The sequence below is a fragment of the Oncorhynchus keta genome, chromosome 4, assembly GCF_023373465.1.
Source record: "Oncorhynchus keta strain PuntledgeMale-10-30-2019 chromosome 4, Oket_V2, whole genome shotgun sequence".
NCBI classification, from domain to species: Eukaryota; Metazoa; Chordata; class Actinopteri; order Salmoniformes; family Salmonidae; genus Oncorhynchus; species Oncorhynchus keta.
Window position 1 is genome coordinate 43994675 of NC_068424.1, and position 23766 is coordinate 44018440.

Sequence of the window (23766 nt, forward strand, 5' to 3'; positions counted from 1 at the left end):
GGAGCATGAGAGTGTGTAGGACGGTAGTATAGATATTGAGAAACACCCATAGTCTCTGACCTAAAGTATTGGTAGGACAGATAACCTTTCTCATTAAGTTATACAAGTAACAAAAAAATGCTACTCACAGTTTGCTGCACATGTAATGGATGTGAAATGGCTAGCTAGTTAGCGGTGGTGCGCGCTGAATAGCGTTTCAATCGGTGACGTCACTTGCTCTGAGACCTTGAAGTAGTGGTTCCCCTTGCTCTGCAAGGGCCGCGATGGTTAACGATGCTTCGTGTGTGACTGTTGTTGATGTGTGCAGAGGGTCCCTGTTTCGCGCCCGGGTATGGGCGAGGGGACGGTCTAAAGTTATACTGTTACACACACGCCCAAAATAAATAATAGATAGCAAGGCTCTTGATCCAGGAGGGGATTCTCTGCTGTTACCCGAACAAAGCTTGATTTTGGAAGAAGCTAACAGCTTAGCTAGATAGTTAACTAGGTAATAAATTAGCAAACCAAATGCACAACTGCAGAGCATTTAGCACATTTTTGATAGTTATGGCAAACTGGCAAACATTTAATTGTCAATTCCATACTTTAGCTAGATCACCTGGTGCATGCTGCACAACAGTGAGTCACTCATAAGGCTCTGGTCTCTCATTGTTGTTAGCTTGTAAACCAACACCACGTGACTGGGGACTACCGGTAAGCTTCATAATGAAAAATTATGTTACAGGTGAAATGAAGAACACAATCATCTTTATCTCCTAACGTGTTGCGCAAATTCACTGCAGATATTTACTTAAAAAGTATCTACTATGGTATTGACGGTATTGAAAAACCATCCCGTGGTCATTTCCAAATACCCCGGTATACGGTGTGCCACCCAAGCCTACTTCAACCAATGCACTTCTTCTACCTGCCAGTTCCTGACTCTGTGGCTCAATACAACACTGCCTTGGCCTCCATATACGGGATCAAGTTGCTCCTTTGAAAACCCGCCTGGTGTCTTTCTCCATATCTTCTCCCTGGTACACTGAGGAGCTACGCTCTCTCAAAGCAACTGGCTGTCATCGACAATGACAGTATAAGAAAACAGGGCTAACTGTACAGTACATGTGCAGATGTATCAGCAACATCAGAATATATACAGGCCATAAATGCAGCTCGGATATGGAGGGTAATGGAGGGTAATGGGGAGCGTTGTACACGTCTATGTGTGTGGAGTAAAGGTGGTCTAGAATTTTTTCCCCCCGCTGGTTGCACATTTAACATGCTGATATAAATTTGGTAAAACGCATTTAAGTTTCCCTGCTTTGAAGTCCCCAGCCACTAGGAGCGCCACCTCTGGATGAGCATTTTCCTGTTTGCTTATGGCAGAATACAGCTCGTTGAGTACGGTTTTAGTGCCAGCCTCTGTCTGTGGTGGTATATAGACAGCTACGAGAAATACAGATGAAAACTCTCTAGGTAGATATGACGCTACAAGCCTGGTACACCTGTATTTGGAGAGTTTCTCCCATTCTTCTCTGCAGATCAAGTCCGGGCTCTGGCTGAGCCAGTCACGAAGCCACTCCTGCATTGTCTTGGCTGTGTGCTAAGGGTCGCCCCAGTCTGAGGTCCTGAGCGCTCTGGAGCAGGTTTTCATCAAGGATCTCTCTGTGCTTTGCTCTGTTCATCTTTCCCTCAATCTTGTCTAGTCTCCCAGAAAAACATCCTCACAGCATAATGCTCCACCACCATGCTTCACCGTAGGGATGGTTAAGTGCCTTTTGGCAAACTCCAAGTGGGCTGGCTTGTGCCTTTTACTGAGTGCTGCAGAGATGGTTGCTCTTCTGGAAGGTTCTCCCATCTCCTCAGAGGAACTCTGGAGCACTGTCGGAGTGACCATCGGGTTCTTGGTCACCTTCAGGACCAAGGCCCTTCCCCCCCGATTGCTCAGTTGAGCCAGGTGGCCATCTCAGGAAGAGTCCTGGTGGTTCCAAACTTCTTCCATTTAAGAATTAGGGAAGCCAGTGTGTTCTTGGGGACCTACAATGTTGCAGAATTGTTTTGGTACAATTCGCTAGATCTGTGCCTCGACAAAATCTGTACCTCGGAGCTCTATGGACAATGCTCGGAGCTCTATGGACAATGCCTTCGACCTAATGGCTTGGTTTTTTCTCTGACATGCACTGTCAACTGTGTGACCTTATATAGACAGGGGTGTGCCTTTCCAAATCATGTCCAATCAATTTAATTTACGACAGCTGAACTCCATTCAAGTTGAAGAAACATCTCAAGGATGATAAATGGAAACAGGATGCACCAGAGCTCAATTTAGAGCTGTAAAACAAATGGTCTGAATTCTTATAGAAATAAGGTAACTCTTTGCTAAAAAATGTTAAAACCATTTTTTGCTTTGCCATTATGGGGTGTTGTGTGTAGATTGACGAGAATGTATTTTGTTGTTGTCAGAACAAGGATGTAACATATCAAAATGGGGAAAAAGTCAGAGGGTCTGAATACTTTCTGAATGCACTGAATATATATTGTCTGGTTCTGAAAATATGAAATATACTTATTCATGTCACTGAGGGAGGGAGGGGAATGTCTAACATTTACATTCTGTCCAGATATGTTATTTTTAGCCAACAGTGATCCTATGGGAGGAGAAGAGACATAGTGTGGTACGAGTCAATATGACAGCCATGACTTGGGGAGGAGTACGCACTTTGAGGCAGAGGTCAGGCTAGATGAAGTGAGGAAGAACATACATCAATAATCTTCTGGATAGTAACAGAGGTGACCCAACAGGACAATGACCCAACACACCTCCAGGCTGTGTAAGGGCTATTTGACCAAGAAGGACAGTGATGGTGCTGCATCAGATGACCTGGTCTCCACAATTACCCGACCTCCACCCAATTGAGAAGGTCTGGGATGAGTTGGACCGCAGAGTGAAGGAAAAGCAGCCATATATTTTGATTAACACTTTTTTGGTTACTACATGATTCCATATGAGTTATTTCATATTTTGATGTCTTCACTATTATTCTACAATGTAGAAAATAATAAAAAATAAATCAAAACTCTTGACTGAGTAGGTGTGTCCAAACTTTTAACTGGTACTGTATATGGAGGGATGTGTTACTCAACTTAACAATTAGTAAGTGATTTATTTTCCCTTAACAGGCCCAGTCAGTAGCTGGACTCTGGTTTGGTTGAGTCCTGTCAGATGGAGTAGGCTGCTCCGCTGATGGCCTGCCGGCTGTACTGTGACTGTATTCTTGAGGAACATGGCTGGCTTTTCCGTCTCCAGGGCTAGGGCTGTCTGAAGCACACATCAGCTCCTCTTGGTCTGAGTGGAGCGTGGAGGAGCCAGATGGTTGTACAGTCTGACCGCTGGTACATTTCTCCTATGCCAGGCTGCTAGTCATGGGAGACGGTGGGCTACGCCATTGGCTTTTCGGAGTGTGCTGGTTGAAGAACTTGTTGTCCACAGAAAATGGGTTGGCAGCTAGGCCGGACTAATGCCTGGCTGCTTGGGCCAGTGGCACCACCATCACCGTCACGCTGCCAGCTAATCTCCCAGGCCACGGCAGTGGTGTGGACTCACTGAGCTTTAGCATGGAGTTAATTACATTTACATTTAAGTCATTTAGCAGACGCTCTTATCCAGAGCGACTTACAAATTGGTGCATTCACCTTATGACATCCAGTGGAACAGCCACTTTACAATAGTGCATCTAAATATTTTAAGGGGGGTGAGAAGGATTACTTTATCCTATCCTAGGTATTCCTTAAAGAGGTGGGGTTTCAGGTGTCTCCGGAAGGTGGTGATTGACTCCGCTGTCCTGGCGTCGTGAGGGAGTTTGTTCCACCATTAATCTGCATGTTACACCCCAATTTAGAATTCACAAATTCCTGGATTCATGGGGATCTCTTTTGTGGTAAATGCCACTTCGGGAATTGTTACCTTTCTTATGGAGGACTCCAAAAGATAATTCACTTTGAGAACCTTAAGAAGCCGTATAGTCATAGAAATGCTTTGGGATAGGAGCGACTGCATCACATTTCAATGATCTGAAGAGAAAACCGGCTCTCTTGCACTAGTGAGTATTCCTCTTACTGTAGTGAAAGGATGACTGTATTTTAGACTACAGGAGGCACTCAAGCTTAGGTTTACCTGGGGATTTGGCCCTGTTTGAAGTTTTAGAGGTTCTTCAATTTAGTTTATGAGAGAAAGGTCTACGGAAAAACTTGATGTTTCTGTGTGCAGACTGCAGACCACAATCCTCTCCATTCCGAGAGATAAGACACTGAGATCAGTACAATTAGAGATCGCATAAGACATTAATACCAGGGGTCAGTGGAATACTACAGCATGTGTCTTCATGGGACTGTTTTAGAAAGTGGGAATGCTTAAATATTTGATAGCCAGATACCTGGAAAGAGGACCTAATGGCCCCCAGTCTATACACCATGTATACTGTTTGGGATAGAAATAGCATCTTGTTGTTGTATTTGCTCTCATGGTTCTGTGAGTAGATGATATGTGTGTGGTGTTTAAAGGGCTCCATTTACATTTTAGAGCTGAGGGTAGGGGGCGTGTAGTATCATAGGTCAGGCCTTGTCCTGGCACCTGAACAGTCCCTTTATCTCTAGAGATGCTGTTAGCATTCAGGGTGGCGATCCCTGACACTCGTTATAGTCACTGGATGCGCTGCCCCTATTTGCTTTGATGTAAACTCATATCCTGCACAGTGAAAGCGAGGCACCAAATCTGCCGTGGCAGGGGTTCAACTTTATAATTACAATGGAGCTACTTTTTTGTCCCTCACAGCAGGTGAAATAAATTGAAAATAAACTCTGGCCCAGAGGTGACTGTGACACTACAGTGGAACTTTCCAATGACTGATTCAGCTCTTTTTAGAGGAAAGAATGACTGGTTTTGCTAACATTTGACTTTTCAAATTGTCATGTCATAATTTTATGTGTTCATACTGCTAGCATCCTTTTTGTTGTGAATCATTCTACACATCGAAACAGTGATGGGAATGTAAGGTTTTACACACATTATATCCAGCCAGGCAGGATCTAACCTATTTCATCGTGGGTAAACGTAGGAGTCTTGGGAGACAGGAAATAGTAGAAAAGAAAAGACAGTGAGCGAGACAAAAGGCACATGTCCTGCAGCAGGAATAGTCCACTGGGCTGTGAAATTATGCATGTTGAGATCATAAGCTCCTCTGCATGAGAGAGCAACTTTCCCCCCTAAAATCTTTAGGTATGCATTTAAAGTCAGAGTGAGGCAAGCACATCCTTCAAAATGATGCCCCTGCCCATCTCTCTCCCCTCTCTATAAAAGGCTCAAAGAGAAAAAGCTATATGTAGGCTAACGCTTGTTGTTCCTCACTCTCTCTGGTTTAATGTAACTGCTACAGGCCTCTTCCTCCTCCCAGAGCAAGACAAGGAAATAATGTTTCTTATTCCAGATGCATGCTGTACTGATGGGAGGGGGAAGGGACTCACAGGACTAACTGAAAACAATAGGACTATGGAACAGAGAGGGGAAATGAGTTGGCCTCTATACACTAGTAAGAACCATAGGTGCAGTGGTAATCATTAACCATCTGTGTATTAGATATTTTATGTAGATTTGATGAGGATATGGATTTAGTTGTTTGGATGCAGGCACTTGAGTGTGGAAAATGTTGTCACAATTGTGTGAACGTGCGGGTGCCTGCATGCGTGTGCTTGCACCATGCATGTGTGTGCCACAGGAGGTTGGTGGCACATTCATCAGGGAGGACTGGCTCGTGTTAATGGCCGGAATGGAATTAGTGGAATGTTATCAAATACATCAAACGGCATGGTTTCCATGTGTTTGATGCCATTCCATCAACTTCGTTCCAGCCATTATTATGAGCCGTCCTCCCCTCAGCAGCCTCCACTGGTGTGTGCGGTGTGTGTGAATGTGTTCATTTGTGCCTCTGTCAGAGAGAGCATGTGTGTGATCTGGATTTTTTCACTCACATTCAGAAGTTTATTTTAGTTCTTGCTAACTTTTCCGTGCAACAGTAAAGGTTTGTTTTTCACCACCACTCAATGTCTGAGATGGTATGGATTATTTGGAGAGAGAAAAATGCAGTATGTTTGAAGAAAAGTGCAGTCAGTAGTAATCTTTTAACAAAGAATTGCCTTCGGTAGCAGAAAATAAATAAGCATAAAGAAAGACATTTCTGCAGATAGAGAATGTTTTTGGAGAGATATTTGTTCCTTTTTGTGACAGCCCACAAATACAGATTTTTTTTCAGATTCCCCTATTATTTCTGAAAACTATTTAAATGTGTTTCTTCCTCCTCCCTGTCCAGCTGTGGGCAATGCTGTCATATAGTGTAGAGGGAGAAAACTGTTGAATTACATTTCTTGTCAGAGATCCCTAATTAATTTGGCGGAGTAGAAAGAATATTTTACATAGACTAACACCATGCATGGCATACACCATATTTATGTGCCCTGATGGTTACTGATAACACAATGAACAATGAATTCACTATATATTTCAAGACCAATAACATGTTTGAGAGACATGTCTATTCCTTGTCATCAAAACAGTAGGGTATTACTTCCCTTGGCTTTGATACCCTGAACAACAATGTGACTGTGCACTGTTGGTGTGTGTGTTGTCTAGACGAGAGCTTGGGAACAGATGTAATTCAGTATCACTATTGGCAGCTCAGCTGGCCCTTTTAAGGGAGTGTGGATGAGAGCACTCTGTGGGATGATGTACTGAGAGCTCCTAACCCCAGTCAATGGACAGCCAGTGAGGAACGATCTGGAAATCTATAGGGGCCATAAACCCTAGCTTTCTATTAATTTGGATTATGTAGCAACACATCAGGTGGTGGTAATCTCTGTCTTCTACTCCTCTATCTATTCTATCATTTCTCTAGCCATCACTCTAAACAGATCAATGTGCAATGTGCACGACCCAACACCAGTCTTACTTGAGTCTCAGAGAAGGAGGGCTGGAAAGGATAGAAGTGTAGCTAGTTTGAAAACGGGTGTTTATTTTGTTTTATTTGTTTGGTTGTTTTTGAAACACTGATGTTGGTAATACAGTGACTCTTAAACCAGCTTCAGACGTACCCCTTTGCCACCTAAGCTGTGCTTCCTTTATACACAAGTATTACAGCTGTGTGCTTTCAGTCTGTGAACATTGAAAATGGGGTGTATGGCACGGGTCGATAGTTTCTTACCTTTGCAATATTTACTTGGTAGTGTTCTGTCTGAAGGATAAATTAATGAACAGATCGCTCTTGTCTTGGAAATGGAAGGAAATGGCAAATCCCCATGCTTGATATCACCCAATATGTTTTCATGGAGGGAGTGAGCAGAGATGTCGGCCCAGTCATAAGACTTGATATCCAAACTCCATTCTTCTTTGTGTTCCAGCTGCCACCAAAAGTGTGAAAGATGAAGCCCTCAGCCTTCATGTTCCTCCTTATCAGCTCAGCCGCCTGCATCAATCTCAAATACATCTCCAAGAGGAACTCGGGTAAGTCCACAAGTCTCTATTTTAATCATGCCCAATCTATAAGCAACCAAAAGTTTGATTCATTTTCTTTTATCACATTCCTCTCATTGAAAGGAAATTAATTTCCTCATATCTATTCACCGGCGCACTGTTGTGTTTTCACAATAAATGTCCAGGGCTTGATTTGCGAGTGTGAGTGAATCAGTTTAATATTCTGTGCGGTGGTATTTTGTTAGATGTCTGCTCCACCTCTGTGGTACATGTGTTGAATGTTTGGGGCCACCAGATATCCAGTTTGAGCAGTATATTTTCTTTCCTTCTTATAGTGATTGAGTGCGTTTGATGATATCTTTGTGCCATAGTGATGTCTTGTTTGGTCCTTCACTCATTTATCCACAGAGGGAGTAGAGTTAATGTAAAAACTCAGTCATTTCAGGCTTTCCACAGGCCCAACGAATTTAGTTCCTGCTTTGGAAACTCATCATTGAATGTCTGTTTGCAATGTGGGTGATGTTGTGTGGTGAGCAATTATGTTACCAGTGCCAAACAGGCTTTTATGTGGGCGGCAAAAACATCGAGGCAATCTTGTCTGTCAGTTTCTCACCCAGTGCGAGATGTAATTGTTTGGCATTTTCTCTCCTTGCAGTACCAGATGATCAGAGACGGACACTGCATGTTATTTTGTTTCCCTGCTAATATTTGATGTAACACCTCCCTGTGTGAGAGGAATTGCACAAACATAGTGATAATTGTCTGCAGACAGAGACAGCTTTGATTCAATCAATGGTTTATTTTATCTTGAAGATGCTTGAACGTTTGTGGACATTTGGTCCACAGAAACAATGAAGCTGAAATTGCTTTTTGTACAAATCAGTCAAGCAATTTAAATGGTGTTAGTATAATTAATAGTTTTGTGATATGATCCAAGTCAAGTTGTTTAGTGTTGCCATAGGCTACTGTTGAACACCGTAATATTGTCCCTTTCCATGGCAGAAAAATACAGTACATCCAATGAGAAGCAGACTATGAATAATATAGGACAGCTTGGCTTTATTTTTAGATCGTTTTAGGACCGATATAAGCATGACGTTATGGGGGGTTGAAAACTAAATGATGCAGCTACAGTGAAGCTTAACTTACTTCAGATGTAGGCCTGCAGCAAATGTAGGTGAAGGCCTTAAAAACGTTGACAAGCGTAATATAGCTAGACTTGCTACATGATCAACAACAAAAACAAAAACACAAACTGTTACTACACATGGGCAAACTTTGTTTGCTTATAAAGTTATTCTGCCTTTGTGCCTTCATGTCATTATCCATGTTATAAAATAGCAATGAAAACAGGACCCCGGAATACTTTGAAAAGGGGCGACAGGTAGCCTAGTGGTTAGAGCGTTGGGCCACTAACTGAAAGGTTGCTAGATCGAATCCCCGAGCTGACAAGGTAAAAAACAGTAATTCTACCCCTGAACAAGGCAGTTAACCCACTGTTCCTAGGCTGTCATTGTAAATAAGAATTTGTTCTTAACTGACTTGCCTAGTTAAATTAAAAAAAATAAAGGAACCCCACAGGCAACACAATTTTCCACTCTGGAGAAAAAAAAGCAAGTTGTGGCTTATCAAATATTATCTGATCAACTGCAATCCAGATAAAGCCAGCCTTATAACATGTTGTGCAAGAACAATCTAATTGTTTTGTCTGGTCATTCCTGTTAAGATCTCACCTCCCCCCGTCACCCCAGGCAGCTGTGTCCGGGGAGAATGTGTGTGCTCCTGATATATCTTGTTCATTCACCTTTAGGCTCTGCATTTCCATTGCGGGAAGGTTAGTGCTAAGCAGGCAACAAACGGCGCAGTATCTTTCTGATCTTGAAACGACAGGACACTTGAGTCCCTTGGTTAATGCTTTAAAGTGTAATAGAACACTCTGTGCCTGAAGCACAGAAGAGTGAATTTCTGAAGAAATATATAAATATATACATATATATCATTATTATTATTATTTTATATTTTTAAGGAAACTCCATGGCTGCACTTGAAACCTGGGACACAGAGTCATTGCTCCTAGATTCTCTAAGACAATACCACTGGGGCCCGTCATGTGTTTCATCAAAACGTAGTCATTGTACGCCACAGGGATTTTTAAAGGAACATCCCCCCATTGAACCATTGTCTGTATAATTGAGAGTGAAATATTTGCATGAGAACCTCTACTTTTGTTTGATACTGCTCTTGCTTACTGTATTGTGCATTCAGCTCTATAATGCTGAACCTGTCTGGGGGAAAATATCCATGGTTACACACAATGTAAATTATTCTCAGGATATAAATTTTTCTGTTTTTCATAGGACATGACGAGGTTTTAAAAGCTCTAAGACCATGTCATTGTTATCTTTCTTAAGAAGTGCGAATCTCCATTATTAAGGGTTCTTAGCCCGGCAATAAACTTTCCACATCATAATTCTCCCGTTCAAATTTAATGAACAGGAACTCAATTAGCAACTTAAAAGATGCAGCTCGTGTCACTTGGTAATAGTTGTTCTATGTTCTGTGTTTAGATGTCTGATGCAAATGGGGTATTAAAAAAAAGGGTGCCACGGCAGTAGTGCAACCGTCAGAGGCTAGTCAAAGTCAAGTAAATACATTTAGCAAAACCACTAGTGATAATACTTAAGGGGAAAGTCTGAAAGGCTAACAGTTGAGGTTTGGTCAAACAATTCCAACACAGCCAAATACCCTGTGATGGTGTCCCGTTTAATCTAACGGAACATTTCCCATTTCAACAAAGACATTAAGTGCAGTCATTTATGCCCCATTGTCATAAAAACCCATATGAAAACTCATCCTTAGGCCTTAAGAATAAACGTGCAGTACCATCAATGAACATCTTGCAGACCCTTCCTCTCCAGGAAGATGCTCTTACATGGACTTTTACCTTTTCAACAAAGGGAAACGTTGAGAATCCGAGGACATCCCCTTTAGTGCTCCTTCTCCTGTAGCCTAGTCTCCTTCAGCAGCCCCGCTGGAGACTTCTCCTCCATTCTGTCAGATGGCAGCCAGGCTCCTCCTTTGAATAATTTTGATTAAACTATACACAGAGAAAGAAAATATACCATGGGAGAGTAAAGGTTACTGATTTCACAACCAGTACACAATAGCTTAGCATATGAAAGGCCTCAGCCCCACAATGTGTCACTCATTTCTGCCTATGTCTAAGCTCTCCGCTTCAAAATAGGAGGTTCTGCTTCTGAAACCCGCCAAAGTGATATGAAATGAAACCCAAACAATACCGTTCCCCCTGTCTTTTAAAAAGCTGGGAATAGTCTTTAGTAATCCGCACTGCTACTTGCACTGCTACTTGCTGCTTGTGCCAACCAATATGCAAGTCAGATAAAAGACAGAAATTAAATAAAAAAGATCTTCAAAGGCCCTTTTCAGTGCTGACTTTGTCAGAGTGCCTCTGTGCTTTCGTTCCTGCAGCCTTTTCACTTTCACTTCTCCCTGAAGTCAAGAGAAACACGTACTCTCTGTGTCAATCCCACAACCAGGTAAACCACGGTGGTTGCTGTATGAAAGTATAGGCGTACATGCCTTTTTAATGACACCCAAAGATGAATAGTGTATTTATACCACCAGAAATAACACACACGCGAGTATATGACATGCATGGTCTCTTAAATCTACAGGGATTATCTTGTCAATTTAAATTCTTGCAGTAGTAATGTTACAGCTGATTTGATGCATATAGTATGTGAGTGAAATACAGACTATACACAAGTTAGACCAGTATGTAATCCTTTCCATTCAGATCATAATCATGATGATATTAAGCAGTTTTATGATATTTAATTGGCATGGCTGTATAGTTAATTGCATTTCAATCCCTACATTTGGAACTTTTAAATGTCCTTAAGTGTTTAACATAAAGTGAATTCTGACGCATAGGGAAATGTATTTCCAGTGGAAGATACCTGTGGGAACTCAAGTCGTACATAGAAAGGATTTAATTGATTGTATTATAGATGGAATGTGATTGTACTCTATTGTTGTCCCCGAGAATGACATATTTAATAGGCAGCAAGCTATTCAGTCAGTCAGCAAGAAAGCGCAAACTGCTGAGCAAAGATCTCTCAACTCACCATCGAATCTGAACATCACTGTCGGTCTGCCGCACAGGATTCTCCCAGGAAAACGCCCCAATACATATAGTCAGACACCCCTTTCCACGATCCACAACTTTGATTGATATTGTCCAAGATTGCATAGGAAAAAAGTATCCGCTCTTTATTTCTACACTGATTTATTGATCTAGCTTTAACACCATTTGAGTCCCAGCCCCCACTGACTGGTTAGTGGTTAGCCTACTATTCAAACAAAGACTTGGCATCGCATTTAGCTACCAGGATCCTTCGGCATTGGCGTTTTGAGACCAACCTGCGTACTTGACAGTGTGATGAGCTTTGCCAATAGACGCGTCCTAATTATGGCCGCTCACTCTGTTGACATTCCTATATGGCCAATGTGTAGATTGAGTGACAATGTAAATGTGGTCGTGTGCAAGTGTGTGAACATAAGAGCAATAAAACGTGACAGTAATGTGTTGGGACGGGATGCCCTGGGGATGTTGCTATATGTGGATGTCGATTAATTACTGTCCTGGTATTCTTCTTCAAGAGCCGGCTCTGCTTCACTGCCCTGTGTGTGACATCATTCATAATAATCATGTCATTAATAAAGAGGAGAAGCCCCAACTTATTCCCTCCCCCTTATCGAAGACAGTTATCACATTTACAGTTTGCCAGCAATCTTGATGAATCAGCATTTCTTCTCTCTGTCATTTGGTTGCATTTTTTTTTTTTTCAGTGAATGAGGTCCTTTTCCCCACCCTCGTCCCATTCCACCTGTCACAACTGCAGCCCATCAAGAGCTACCTTAAATCTACATATTCCACCGGGACCAAGTGTTTCTCTCTCCGTCAAAGCGAAGCAGTTAAGATTATGAGTCACTCTACTAAGAAAACATATTTTCAGTGCACTGCTATCCCCATGGCAACGTGCCACAAAAGGGGAAATGCCAACACAACTTTGACTCAAGAAGCCCTGCCCTCCTCCTCTACCACTCTGTCACTTCCTTGGTCAATTATTTCCTTGGACAACGTGCTGTAAATTAATAATTGGTTGGTCTGACATGACAGTACAATATATGAGATAGGAATTAATTATAAAAACAACTGTCTATGTGGGTCTGCCTCAGCATGTGATATGTATTCTAGTGGAGACATGGCTAATACATAACCTGATTAGAGCAGCAGTTTGTAAATAAGCTCAGAAACAAATGAACACTGAACGCCTCACCCGTACAATAGTAAACGCTGCCCATATGATTCATTTTCCAGCTGATCACAGGAATCTGTGATCTCCCTGTAATGCAGTCAAGACTTTTGAACATCATAGTGAGTAGTGCCCTGTATCCAAGACCTACAGATAACACTGAACAGTGATATTTTGTGATGCTTCAAACAGCTAAGTGGCGTTATGCAAAACAGGAGGAAATAAATCATTTAGCCCGTTTATTTGATCTACCAAAAATCTCAGGAAAATTAGCATACGTTTCATTCTCCACAACGATACAAGAACACAGTTTTACAATGTCAGAGTTAAACTCTCCTAATTTGCACCCTCTCTATTTCCTAGGATCTAAAAATCCAATACAGAATGCAGCAGCGTGGCTGCGCAGCCCCACTGTCAACCACCATGTAATTAAGTTGTGCACTTTCACTGTCCTGAGCCTTGTAATTTTGCCATGCCTGAGCGCGCATACGGATTGATTATACAATTCCAGCGGTGCCATCGTCATACAGAGTCCTCTCTTGCCAAGCTTTCTGGCCTCCTATGTAAACGATACAAAAATATAAATGCAACATGCAACAATTTCAATGATTTTACTTAGTTACAGTTCATATAACAACATTTGTCAATTGAAATGAATTCATTAGGCCCTAATCTATAGATTTCAATGAACATTCAATTCTCTGGCAACAGCTCTTGTGGACTTTCCTGCAGTCAGAACGCCAATTTCACGCTCCCTCAAAACTTGTCATTTTGTTGTGTGACAAAACTGCACATCTTAGCATGGCCTTGTATTGTCCCCAGCACAAGGTACACCTGTGTAATGATCATGCTGTTTAATCAGATTATTGATATGCCACACCTGTCAGGTGGATGAATTATCTTGGCTGAGGAGAAATGCTCACTAAAAGGGATGTAAACCAATTTGTGCACAACATTGAAGAGAAATAAGCTTTTTGTGCGTTTGGAACATTTCGGGGATCTTTTATTTCAGCTCATGAAACATGGGACCAACACATTACATGTTACGATTATATTTTTGTTCAGTATTGTAATTTTGGCAGTCACAGAAAGCCCTCCCTGTTGACCAGACAATATAGTCAGCATCTAGAACAAACATACACATTATTCCCTATCTAGACATAATGAGGGAGTCAGTGAGCCTTTAAAGGTGGCCTACATCTGAGGTGTGTGTGCGTCAAGCTGTTTATCTCTATTCCAATACTAATTACATTGGGTTTGTTGTTTTTTTCTCTTCAAATGAGTAAAGGATAGACTGGCAAACAGAGCTTGAGAATGTCTTACTGAGAGAGAGAGACAGAGAGAGAGCTAATGGAAAGAAGAGAAAAGGCTCTTGTACTGTATGTTGATTCCATCCCCACGGGGATACATTGGAAAAAGGTTGACACTTGAACTCGCTACAGAGCTGTTGACCTCGGGATGGGGGGATGATAAGTGCTTTGTGGCAGGCCTTTCCAGGGGGAGTTTGAGAGAAGAGTGTAAAGGTGTAGCGCCACAAAGCACGTCAGCGGCATGGCTCTTCATGCCAGCACTCATCTGACGAGGACAATTAGTGTAAAGGGCATTTAGTGTAAAGGGGAAACAGTAGCCTATAGCATTGTATTGGCAATGTAATTAATTGGGAATTATCTATTTATCTTTTTAGAGAATGGCTAATTAAGAAGTTTATCAAATGCAAGGCTAGCAGTAGATTGAGTATGGTCTACTACTGCACTTACTGATCTGTGATTATGGCTTTTTTTCATGGAACAGTTCATATGATTTATTGAAAATATATGTCTCAAAATACAAAACACTTTTTATCAAGTAAGAAAGGCCATTCAGAGTAGCTGGAAATAATGTCCTATATATTAACAAGAGTTATTGAAAAGGGAAAAATGGTGGTTGCAGAGTAAGGCTTTCTTGAAAATTTTGAGTTGATCTGGGACATTTTGCGGTCTTGATATCACAGTTTTTACTCTACATTTGGAAAAACAAGAAAAGGGGATATAGTAAATACTGTTTACGGTCTTGAGAAAGACCTCAGAGCTGAAACGTAAACATGAAAAAGTCTTAACTAATTTCCCTCTTGTTGTGTTTCCTATAGTATACAGACTATAGGGAATATACTTTACTGTTTCGTGCTGATTCTCATTATTTTACTTACTCTATTGTACATTTGGTAAATCTTCTTACTCAAATGTAATTGCAGTGTGACTGAGGCTCACTTTCCTTATTAGTTTCTGTCATGAAAACAATTCCAGACAATTGAATTACAGATGTCCCCTAAGATTGTTGCTGTTGTGAGAATACAGAAAAAAAGATTTTCAAAAATACAAAAGTAAAAACTATTACTGAAATTCTAAATAAAGCTGAGATGTGACATGGTTACTGTCGATTTGTTATAACAATGTAGTCTATGTTGCTTATTTCTGTGGATTCATTTTGGCCATTTATTAATGACATTTTCTTGCTTGTGGTTCTCCTCATGAGCTGTTTTTGTTATGCCTCCCAAAGGAGCAAAAACTCACAAATACCCGTTCTCTTCTCTGTGTCTCAAGGAATTGAATATGACAGGGAGCTATTGAAACAGATCAGTGATGGCAACTCTTGATTTGGAGATTCAGGCCCTGGCAGAAACTGACAGCAGTCTCGGTGTCATGCATCTCTGTCAAATCCAGGCACCTGTGAATCCTGACGGCTGCCTCTCTACTGCAAACAGCCTGAACCCTGAGACGGCCTTCCCAGTTATCTGTTAAGATATTTAACCCCACATGACAGAGCAACTGTTTGCTTCCTGATCGCGGCTGTGTTTGGGTATTCATCTGAAGTGAAGCTCGGAGCATGCTCTGAATGAAGATGACATGGAGGGAAAAGACATGTTCAATTCATCACTCACTGGTGCACAAACACACCTACACAGCACAGGAGGTTGGTGGCACCTTAATTGGGGAGGAAGGGCTCATGGTAATGGCTGGAGTGGAATAGGTGGAATGGTATCAAATACATCAAACACATGATTTCCAGACATTATTATGAGCCGTTCTCCCTTCAGCAGCCTCCACTGCTTAACCGGCAGTGATGGTCTGGAGCAGCAGATGCCACAAAGACTAAAACATAACCCTGGTTTTTCTTTGATTGTAGAATTTGTGTGTGCATATGGGAATAACATGCTGGAAACCTAGCTTTTAAAATCATTAGTGTTCCTGAAAGTACACTGCCTTCAGAAAGTATTCATACCCCATGACTTATTCCACATTTTGTTATATTACATCCTGAATTCTAAATAGATTTTTTTTAAACATATATTTCACCCATATACAAACAATACCCCATCATGACAAAGTGAAAACATGTTTTTAGACATTTTTTCAAATATATTGAAAATGAAATACACAAATATCTAATTTACACGTATTTATACCCCTGTGTCAATACATGTTAGAATCACTTTTGGAAGAGATTACAGCTGTTAATCTTTCTGTGTAAGTCTCTAAGAGCTTTGCGTAACTGGATTGTACAATATTTTTTTAGATTACTATTTTTTTATTCAAGCTCTGTGAAGTTGGTTGTTGATCATTGCTAGACAGCCATGTTTAAGTCTTGGCATAGATTTTAAAACCTATTTATGTCAAAACTGTAACTCAGAAACATTCAATGTTGTCTTGGTGAGCAACTTCAGTATATTCAGTATATTTGGCCTGGTCTTTTAGGTTGTTCTGCTGAAAGGTGAATGTGTCTCCCAGTTTCCTTTTATCTTAAAAATTCCCAGTCCTTGCTGATGGCAAGCATACCAGTAACATGATGCAGCCACCACCATGCTTGAAAATATGAAGAGTGGTACTCATTAATGTGTTGTGCTGGATTTGCTCCAAACATAACGCTGTGTTTCAGGACATAAAGTTAATTGCTTTGCCACATTTTTGCAGTTTTACTTTAGTGCCTTATTGCAAACAGGATGCATGTTTTAGAATATTTGTATTCTGTACACTATGTAATTGAGGTTAGTATTGTGGATGAATTAGAGTGTTGTTGATCGATCCTCAGTTTTCTCCCATCACAACCAAACTATGTAACTGTTTTACAAGTCACAATTTTCCTTCCTCTCCGGCAACTGAGTTAGGAAGGACGCTTGTATCTTTGTAGTGACTGGGTGTATTGATACACCATCCAAAGTGTAATTAATAACTTCACCATGCGGCCTCCCGGGTGGCACAGTGGTTAAGGGCGCTGTACTGCAGCGCCAGCTGTGCCACCAGAGACTCTGGGTTCGCGCCCAGGTTCTGTCGTAACCATCTGCGCCCGGGAGGTCCTTGGGGCGACGCACAATTGGCCTAGTGTCGCCCGGGTTAGGGAGGGTTTTGCCGGTAGGGATATCCTTGTCTCATCACGCACCCAGCGACTCCTGTGGCGGGCCAGGCGCAGTGCTCGCTAACCGGGGTAGCCAGGTGCACAGTGTTTCCTCCGACACATTGGTTTCCGGGTTGGATGTGCGCTGTGTTAAGAAGCAGTGCGGCTAGGTTGGGTTGTGTATTGTGTATTGGAGGACGCATGACTTTCAACCTTCGTCTCGCCAGAGCCCATACGGGAGTTGTAGCGATGAGAAAAGATAGTAGCTTCTAACAATTGGATACCACGAAAAAGTTTTTAAAAAAATAATAATTATAATAATTATAACTTCACCATGCTCAAAGTGATATTAAATAGGTGCAAGGCATTGGAAAAACCTCCCTGGTCTTTGTGGTTGAATCTGTGTTTGAAATTCACTGCTCGACTAAGTGACCTATTCTAAAATTGATTCAATTATTTTTTTTCCTCATTAATCTACAAACAAAGAAAAAGCGAAAACAGGTTTTTAGAAATGTTTCCACATTTATTTCAAATAAAAACTAGAAATACCGTATTTTCATAAGTATTCAGCCCCTCTGCTATTGAGACTCGAAATTGAGCTCAGGTGCATCCTGTTTCCATTGATCATCCTTAAGATGTTTCTACAACTTGATTGGAGTCCACCTATGGTAACTTCAATTGATTGGACATCATTGGAAAGGCACTCATCTATATAAGGTCACACTGTTGACAGTGCATGTCAGAGCAAAATCAAGCCATGAGGTCGAAGGAATTTTCCGTAGAGCTCCGAAACAGGATTGTGTTGAGGCACAGATCTGGGGAAGGGTACCAAAAACATTTCTGGAACATTGAAGAACCCAAGAACACAGTGGCCTCCATCATTCTTAAATGGAAGAAGTTTGGAACCACCAAGACTCCTCCTAGAGCTGGCCGCCCTGCCAAACTGAGCAATCGAGGGAGAAGGGCCTTGGTCAGGGAGGTGACTCGATGGTCACTCTGACAAAGCTCCAGAGTTCATCTGTGGGGGAGAACCTTCCAGAAGAACAACCATCTCTACAGCACACCACCAATCAGGCCTTTATGGTAAAGTGGCCAGACGGAAGCCAGTCCTCAGTAAAAAGCACATGACAGCCTGCTTGGAGATTGCCAAAAGTCACCTAAAGGACTCTCAGATGATGACAAACTATCAATTCTTATTCAACAAGACAATGACCCAACACACCTCCAGGCAGGATATTTGACCAAGAAGGATGGAGTGCTGCATGAGATGACCTGGCCTCCACAATCACCCCACCACAACCCAATTGACATGGTTTGGGTTGAGTTGGACCACAGAGTGAAGGAAAAGCTGCTAATAAGTGCTCCGCATATGTGGGAACTCCTTCAAGACTGTTGGAAAATAATTCCAGGTGAAGCTGGTTGAGAGAATGCCAAGTGTTTGCGAAGCTGTCATCAAGGTGGCTATTTTGAAGAATCTCAAATATAAAATATATTTAGATTTGTTTATCACTTTTTTGGTTACACACGATGCCATATGTGTTATTTCATAGTTTTGATGTCTTCACAATTATTCTGCAATGTAAAAAAATAGTAAAAAATAAAGATAAACCCTGGAATGAGTCGGTGTGTCCAAACTTTTGACTGGTACTGTATCTCTACCTGAAAATACATGATCTACATGATTGATAGTTGATTTTGTCAGACAGCATAGTCAGCAGCACTATGAAGTTGAGATGATGACTTGGAATTTAAATATTAAGTCATCAAATAAAACAAATGTAATGTTCACAACAAGTGATAAGCAGTAATGAACAGTCACTACCGTCATGGGACATTTATGAATTGTTTTATTTTGTGTTGTTGCATCATTCAACCCACATAATGTGTTGTGCATTTAATGCTTAAAAATAATAATGGAAACCGAAATTGAAAACAGCGATTATTTTTTAATAATCGAACCGAAACCGAACCGACCTCAAAAAGCACTAATCGCTCAGCCCTATAAGCCACGTCTCCCCAGTGAAATGTCTGTAGCTCCTGTCAGTGGACCCAATGAACAGTGATGTCCAGCTGATTGCCCTTGTGCATTATGTACACCATACAAGCAGCCTTTAGCAATCACACATCATGCATATGTGCTCACCTTTGCTTCACAGCCGGCGAAGAGACACACAAAAGTGTTTCACATGCTATAGTCTTTAAAAATGCATTTGTAAAATAGGTTATGTACCACTATACCCATTTCATGCAGCTCATCGTTGTTTTTCCTGTATACTATGTAATCAACATTTGAAGCACTATAGCTCCTCCCCCATTGTTTTACCAAATAAGATGGACTGGATATAATTTACTTGCCTTTATCGTTCCCATAGAAACCACATGGTGCCTGCAACAACTGATTACATTGTTTCAGCGAGTCATTCGCTCTAGGCAGGGGTTCAGACAAGGAAAAGGAGGCACCATAGTGGTTTGAAAGGACACTTTGTAAGAGATTGCCAATTGAGTGTTATTTTGCCAATATAAAAGTATTGTTGTAAGTAATACACTCAATGCAGCATTTGGGGGATCAAAGGGAGAATCTAAAAATATCAGGAAAATTGTTAGTTATGGAAGCGTTACAGACAGATGCGCTTTCGTCTGATTTTCTTCAGAAAGTGTTTAACCAAAAGGAAATAATTTGTCTTCCAGCTGAACTCACCGCAAGATAGTTCAGGTTTTGTTTTGCTGTTTTTTCCCCTCTCATTCTTGATGGAATTTAATGGGGAAAATATTATAAGCCAGACAAAAGCTCTCTCCTCTCTCTAAGGGATTGAACATCCCATGCCAGAAGATGCTTTCGTGATGGGAGCATTGATAGACAAGCTTTAGTAAGGACGCCAGTTTAACTAAGGACTCTTAAATCCCCCAGAGGTTTTCTGATTCATTCTAATGAACAAAAGTAGGGTGTATTCAAAGACGTACAAGTCCCAAGTAAATCCAATAGGACACACTGAGGGGATGTGGGTCCGTCGATGGAAACTTTGAGAAATGATTTACAAAATGTTTAGAGGAGATAGATGGGTTCCATGGATTGGCCATGGCATTGTGCGAGTGCCAGACCCAGCAGCGTATCACATGTGCCATATAATACATAGCCAAACCAGGCTCAATATCTCATGTCTAATTGCTAATTAATCCTTCAGATGCCTTTGAGGCCATTCAAAGAGTCAGCTAGGCTGTCTATTGGGGATCTGCCCTTACCACCCCTTTTCAGAGAAGCAGGCATTTCCTAGGCAGCTACTGTCAAGCAGCTACTGGCAGAAGACAGATCGCGTCTGTTAGACAGGTTGCCCACAGGTCATAGCCATATGCTAGACGTTGATTGTGTGAAAAGGGAATATAATGGAATAGAAATGTAGAGTCTTGAATGTTTTCTTGTTCAGTGCTTCGCAATAGCCTGGGTTTGAGGCCTCTCCGAGGTCCATTTGAGATCTTTGCTCGGTGAATAACCGAGCCATAATACAGAGATACAGAGTCACTCTGTTTATTGTTGCTCTCTCCTCACAGCATATTGGATATTGGCTGTGGAATAGCTTAAGGGATTTGGACATGGGGACCCATACCAGATCTGATGAGAAATTGCATTGTTACAGAAAAGCTCTGGTGTTTTCTTTCTGGGTTTATGTCGCTATTTTATGGGTAAAAGACCTAATGTTGATCGTTTTTTTTCTCTCCACACTGGTATGTGGTATGGAGTATGATGCAGTTGGTGATACAGTACTTGTATGATGCTTCATTGGCTAAAAACAGGTATTGTGACCGTTGAGTTGGTATTATATCCATCGGGGAATGGGGGGATGTTGAATTATGATAAGGTCAAACGTTGACTATGCTGAGCATGATACAATGATTGGACCATCCATATTGCTCCATTCTAGAGCTATAGGATAATCCATTGACTACATTCTATTCAGCAGAGCCCCTTGTCCACAGAACCAGAATGAGATTCTGTTTCTATGCCCATGTCTGACTGAGCATCATAAAGATGATTAGTTAGACAGCAGGTAGCTACCACCTCACACCACAGTGCCAGGCAACATTGACACTTTCTATTTAATAACAGAACCTTATCTGTTACACTTCATTAGAAAGTTTAATTTGAAGTGAAATGACCTAGTGACTGTGAGCTGTGGTAGAGCGAGAGAGTGACATGGCCTAAGGTAGGGGATGGAAGAGAAAGAGAGAGGTTAAGAGAGGGGTGGGCCGAGAGGGGAAGGCCTGCCAGTTGGTGTCCATTTTAGATCTTTTTGTCTTTACAGGCAGATTCATTTATTTGCAGGCATCCGTGTTATGCTAGGAAACATAGTTACTCCAGGAGACTTGCACTGTCTGGGATCATGTATTATGTGGATGTGCTGTTGCAGTTTTAAGACAGATTGCATGGATGAGGCATCTTGCAAGTTTATAGAAAACAAATTCTAAACGGTATTTAGACTTAATTCAGTGGTAGTTGTTACCATGGTTACTTATTATTTGCAACCAGCTTTATACCTTAATGCTCAATATGCTAAACACTTCTATTTTGGTTAAACTATGCTGTTTTTAATTATATCCCTTTCCTATTTGTTTATTTCTTAACAAGTGAAAGATGGCAGTGTCTTGTCAGAGTGACATGCTGTGCTCTTGAAGAGAGATGTGAACCCAGGGAAGAAGGGAGGGGGGGTTTGAACACCCACAAGACACTCCTCTAATGATGCCCATTTAATTGCATTTTAATGTACCTGAGCACAGCAGCTGCTCCTCCGCTCACCCACAAACTCCATGTTACTGCATCAGTCAGCCGCGGCGCTCGCTTGCCTCACACAACAGATCAATTAGCAGGCCCAGTGACACAGGCGAGGCTGCCACAGCCCTGCTGGAGATGCATATGGTGATCTGGAGCCCTCTCTGTGGTGGATGGTTGGATGTCCGCAACTGCATAACCCCCCCTCCCAAACCTAAATGTCCACCGTAGCCTATCATTCAGTGGGAGGAAAATGGATGTGTTAGGGGGATCTCGGTGCTTTATTTATGCTCACCTCAAATGGCTAAATTAATCAGTGACAAACAGCAATCCCCTCAGCTATAATAAGATGCATCATTTTAGGCTTGTACGTTTGATCGAAGTGGCAGCTAAGGATGGCTCCAGCGTCAGGTGCGGTGTCTCTCTCTGGCTCTCTCTATCTGTGGTGAGAGCAGATTTACAGATTCCATTACACCTTTATAGAACAGTCGGGCCAGAAGAAGAGAACATGCTACATCCAGAGAGACAGAGAGAGAGTGGATCTTTTTTTTTTTCTATCTCTCTTTGTAGGCACTATGAAATGTATTTATACTCCATTTAGAAGGCAGAGTTCTGCCAGGCATTTGCAGGACATGCGCCATGTCTCAGTGTAAGCTGCCATAGATACCCTGGGTTATGTGATTGATCTACTCAATGCCTGTTTAAGAAGATCGGCCGAGCCACACTAGGCTACTGTACTTGGTGTAATGGTTGTAGCATGACGCTCTCAGGGCACATTTACTCATGGCATTACTTTTTTTAATGCAATCTCTAAAAGCCTCACTCAAACCAATATAGGATTTGTCAGAAAATATTTAGTAGTTTAGTAACGTTTAAGTATTGGCAATTAGTGTCTGCATGAATTGCTGTGGCATAAGCATGGTCCCATTTTGATTTAATGCATGATGATTAAATATACCTCACGGGATATTGAAACCTTACCATGCAATGATTACAATATATGCAAATAAAATGAAAAGTGCATTTAACAATTCTTAACAAGCTTTGCTGAAAAAAAAATTGAAATATAGTGTCAAACAAGATTCCTGAAATGTCCGTGCACCAGAGGCAATCTGATCATTCATTTACTTTTTATAGAGCAAAATCCTTACATCTACTTTGTGTCAGTCATCGGATACAATTCAATAGGAAGTGCTGAGGCAGAATAAAGAAACATTATTCAAATCAGTGATCTGATAGAAAGCCAAGGTTAATGTGGGTATTCTGAAAGAAAGGAAATTCAAAGTAAAGACCTGTGTCAGTTCTGACCTTGCCCTCTCTCTGCCTTGTAAATGTGGCTAGAATAGCTACTCTTTAAAGATAACACTTTACTTTAGTGGTGTGATAAAGGACTTTTGCTTTTATGTTATACAAACATCTTACCAAAACATAACAGCCTTGCATGCAGGTGTTTGTATATTTATTTATTTATTTATTTATTTATGAACATCTAAAGCCCTTGGGCCATGGCCACCTAAAATTACTTGGGAAAGATAACATCTCACCATGATAGCATTCTTTTCACAGAGGCCATTGGGGGTAACACACCTATAGGCCTGCAACCCAGATGATCCTACAATATGACATGCCATTTTACACCTTTTGCAAATACATAATGGGGGACTGAACCACATAAGAACATACATACAATTTGCTCCGACAGCACAGAATATACTGTAAAGGCTGGTTTCTGTCATATAAAATGTGAATGTGCTTTTACACACAGTAGGCCTATGTATACTGAACAAAAATATAAA

General features: G+C 41.3%; 1 protein-coding gene across 1 annotated transcript in view; it reads left to right on the plus strand.

Moving 5' to 3' along the window:
- Nucleotides 1-23766, plus strand: part of LOC118375180 (X-linked interleukin-1 receptor accessory protein-like 2) — a 310436-nt gene that overhangs the window by 22768 nt on the left and 263902 nt on the right. Inside the window, exon 2 of the mRNA XM_052507131.1 lies at nt 7429-7531. Within this exon, the coding sequence (XP_052363091.1) occupies nt 7450-7531 (82 nt within the window). The 5' untranslated portion in view covers nt 7429-7449. The remainder of the gene's footprint in view (nt 1-7428; nt 7532-23766) is intronic.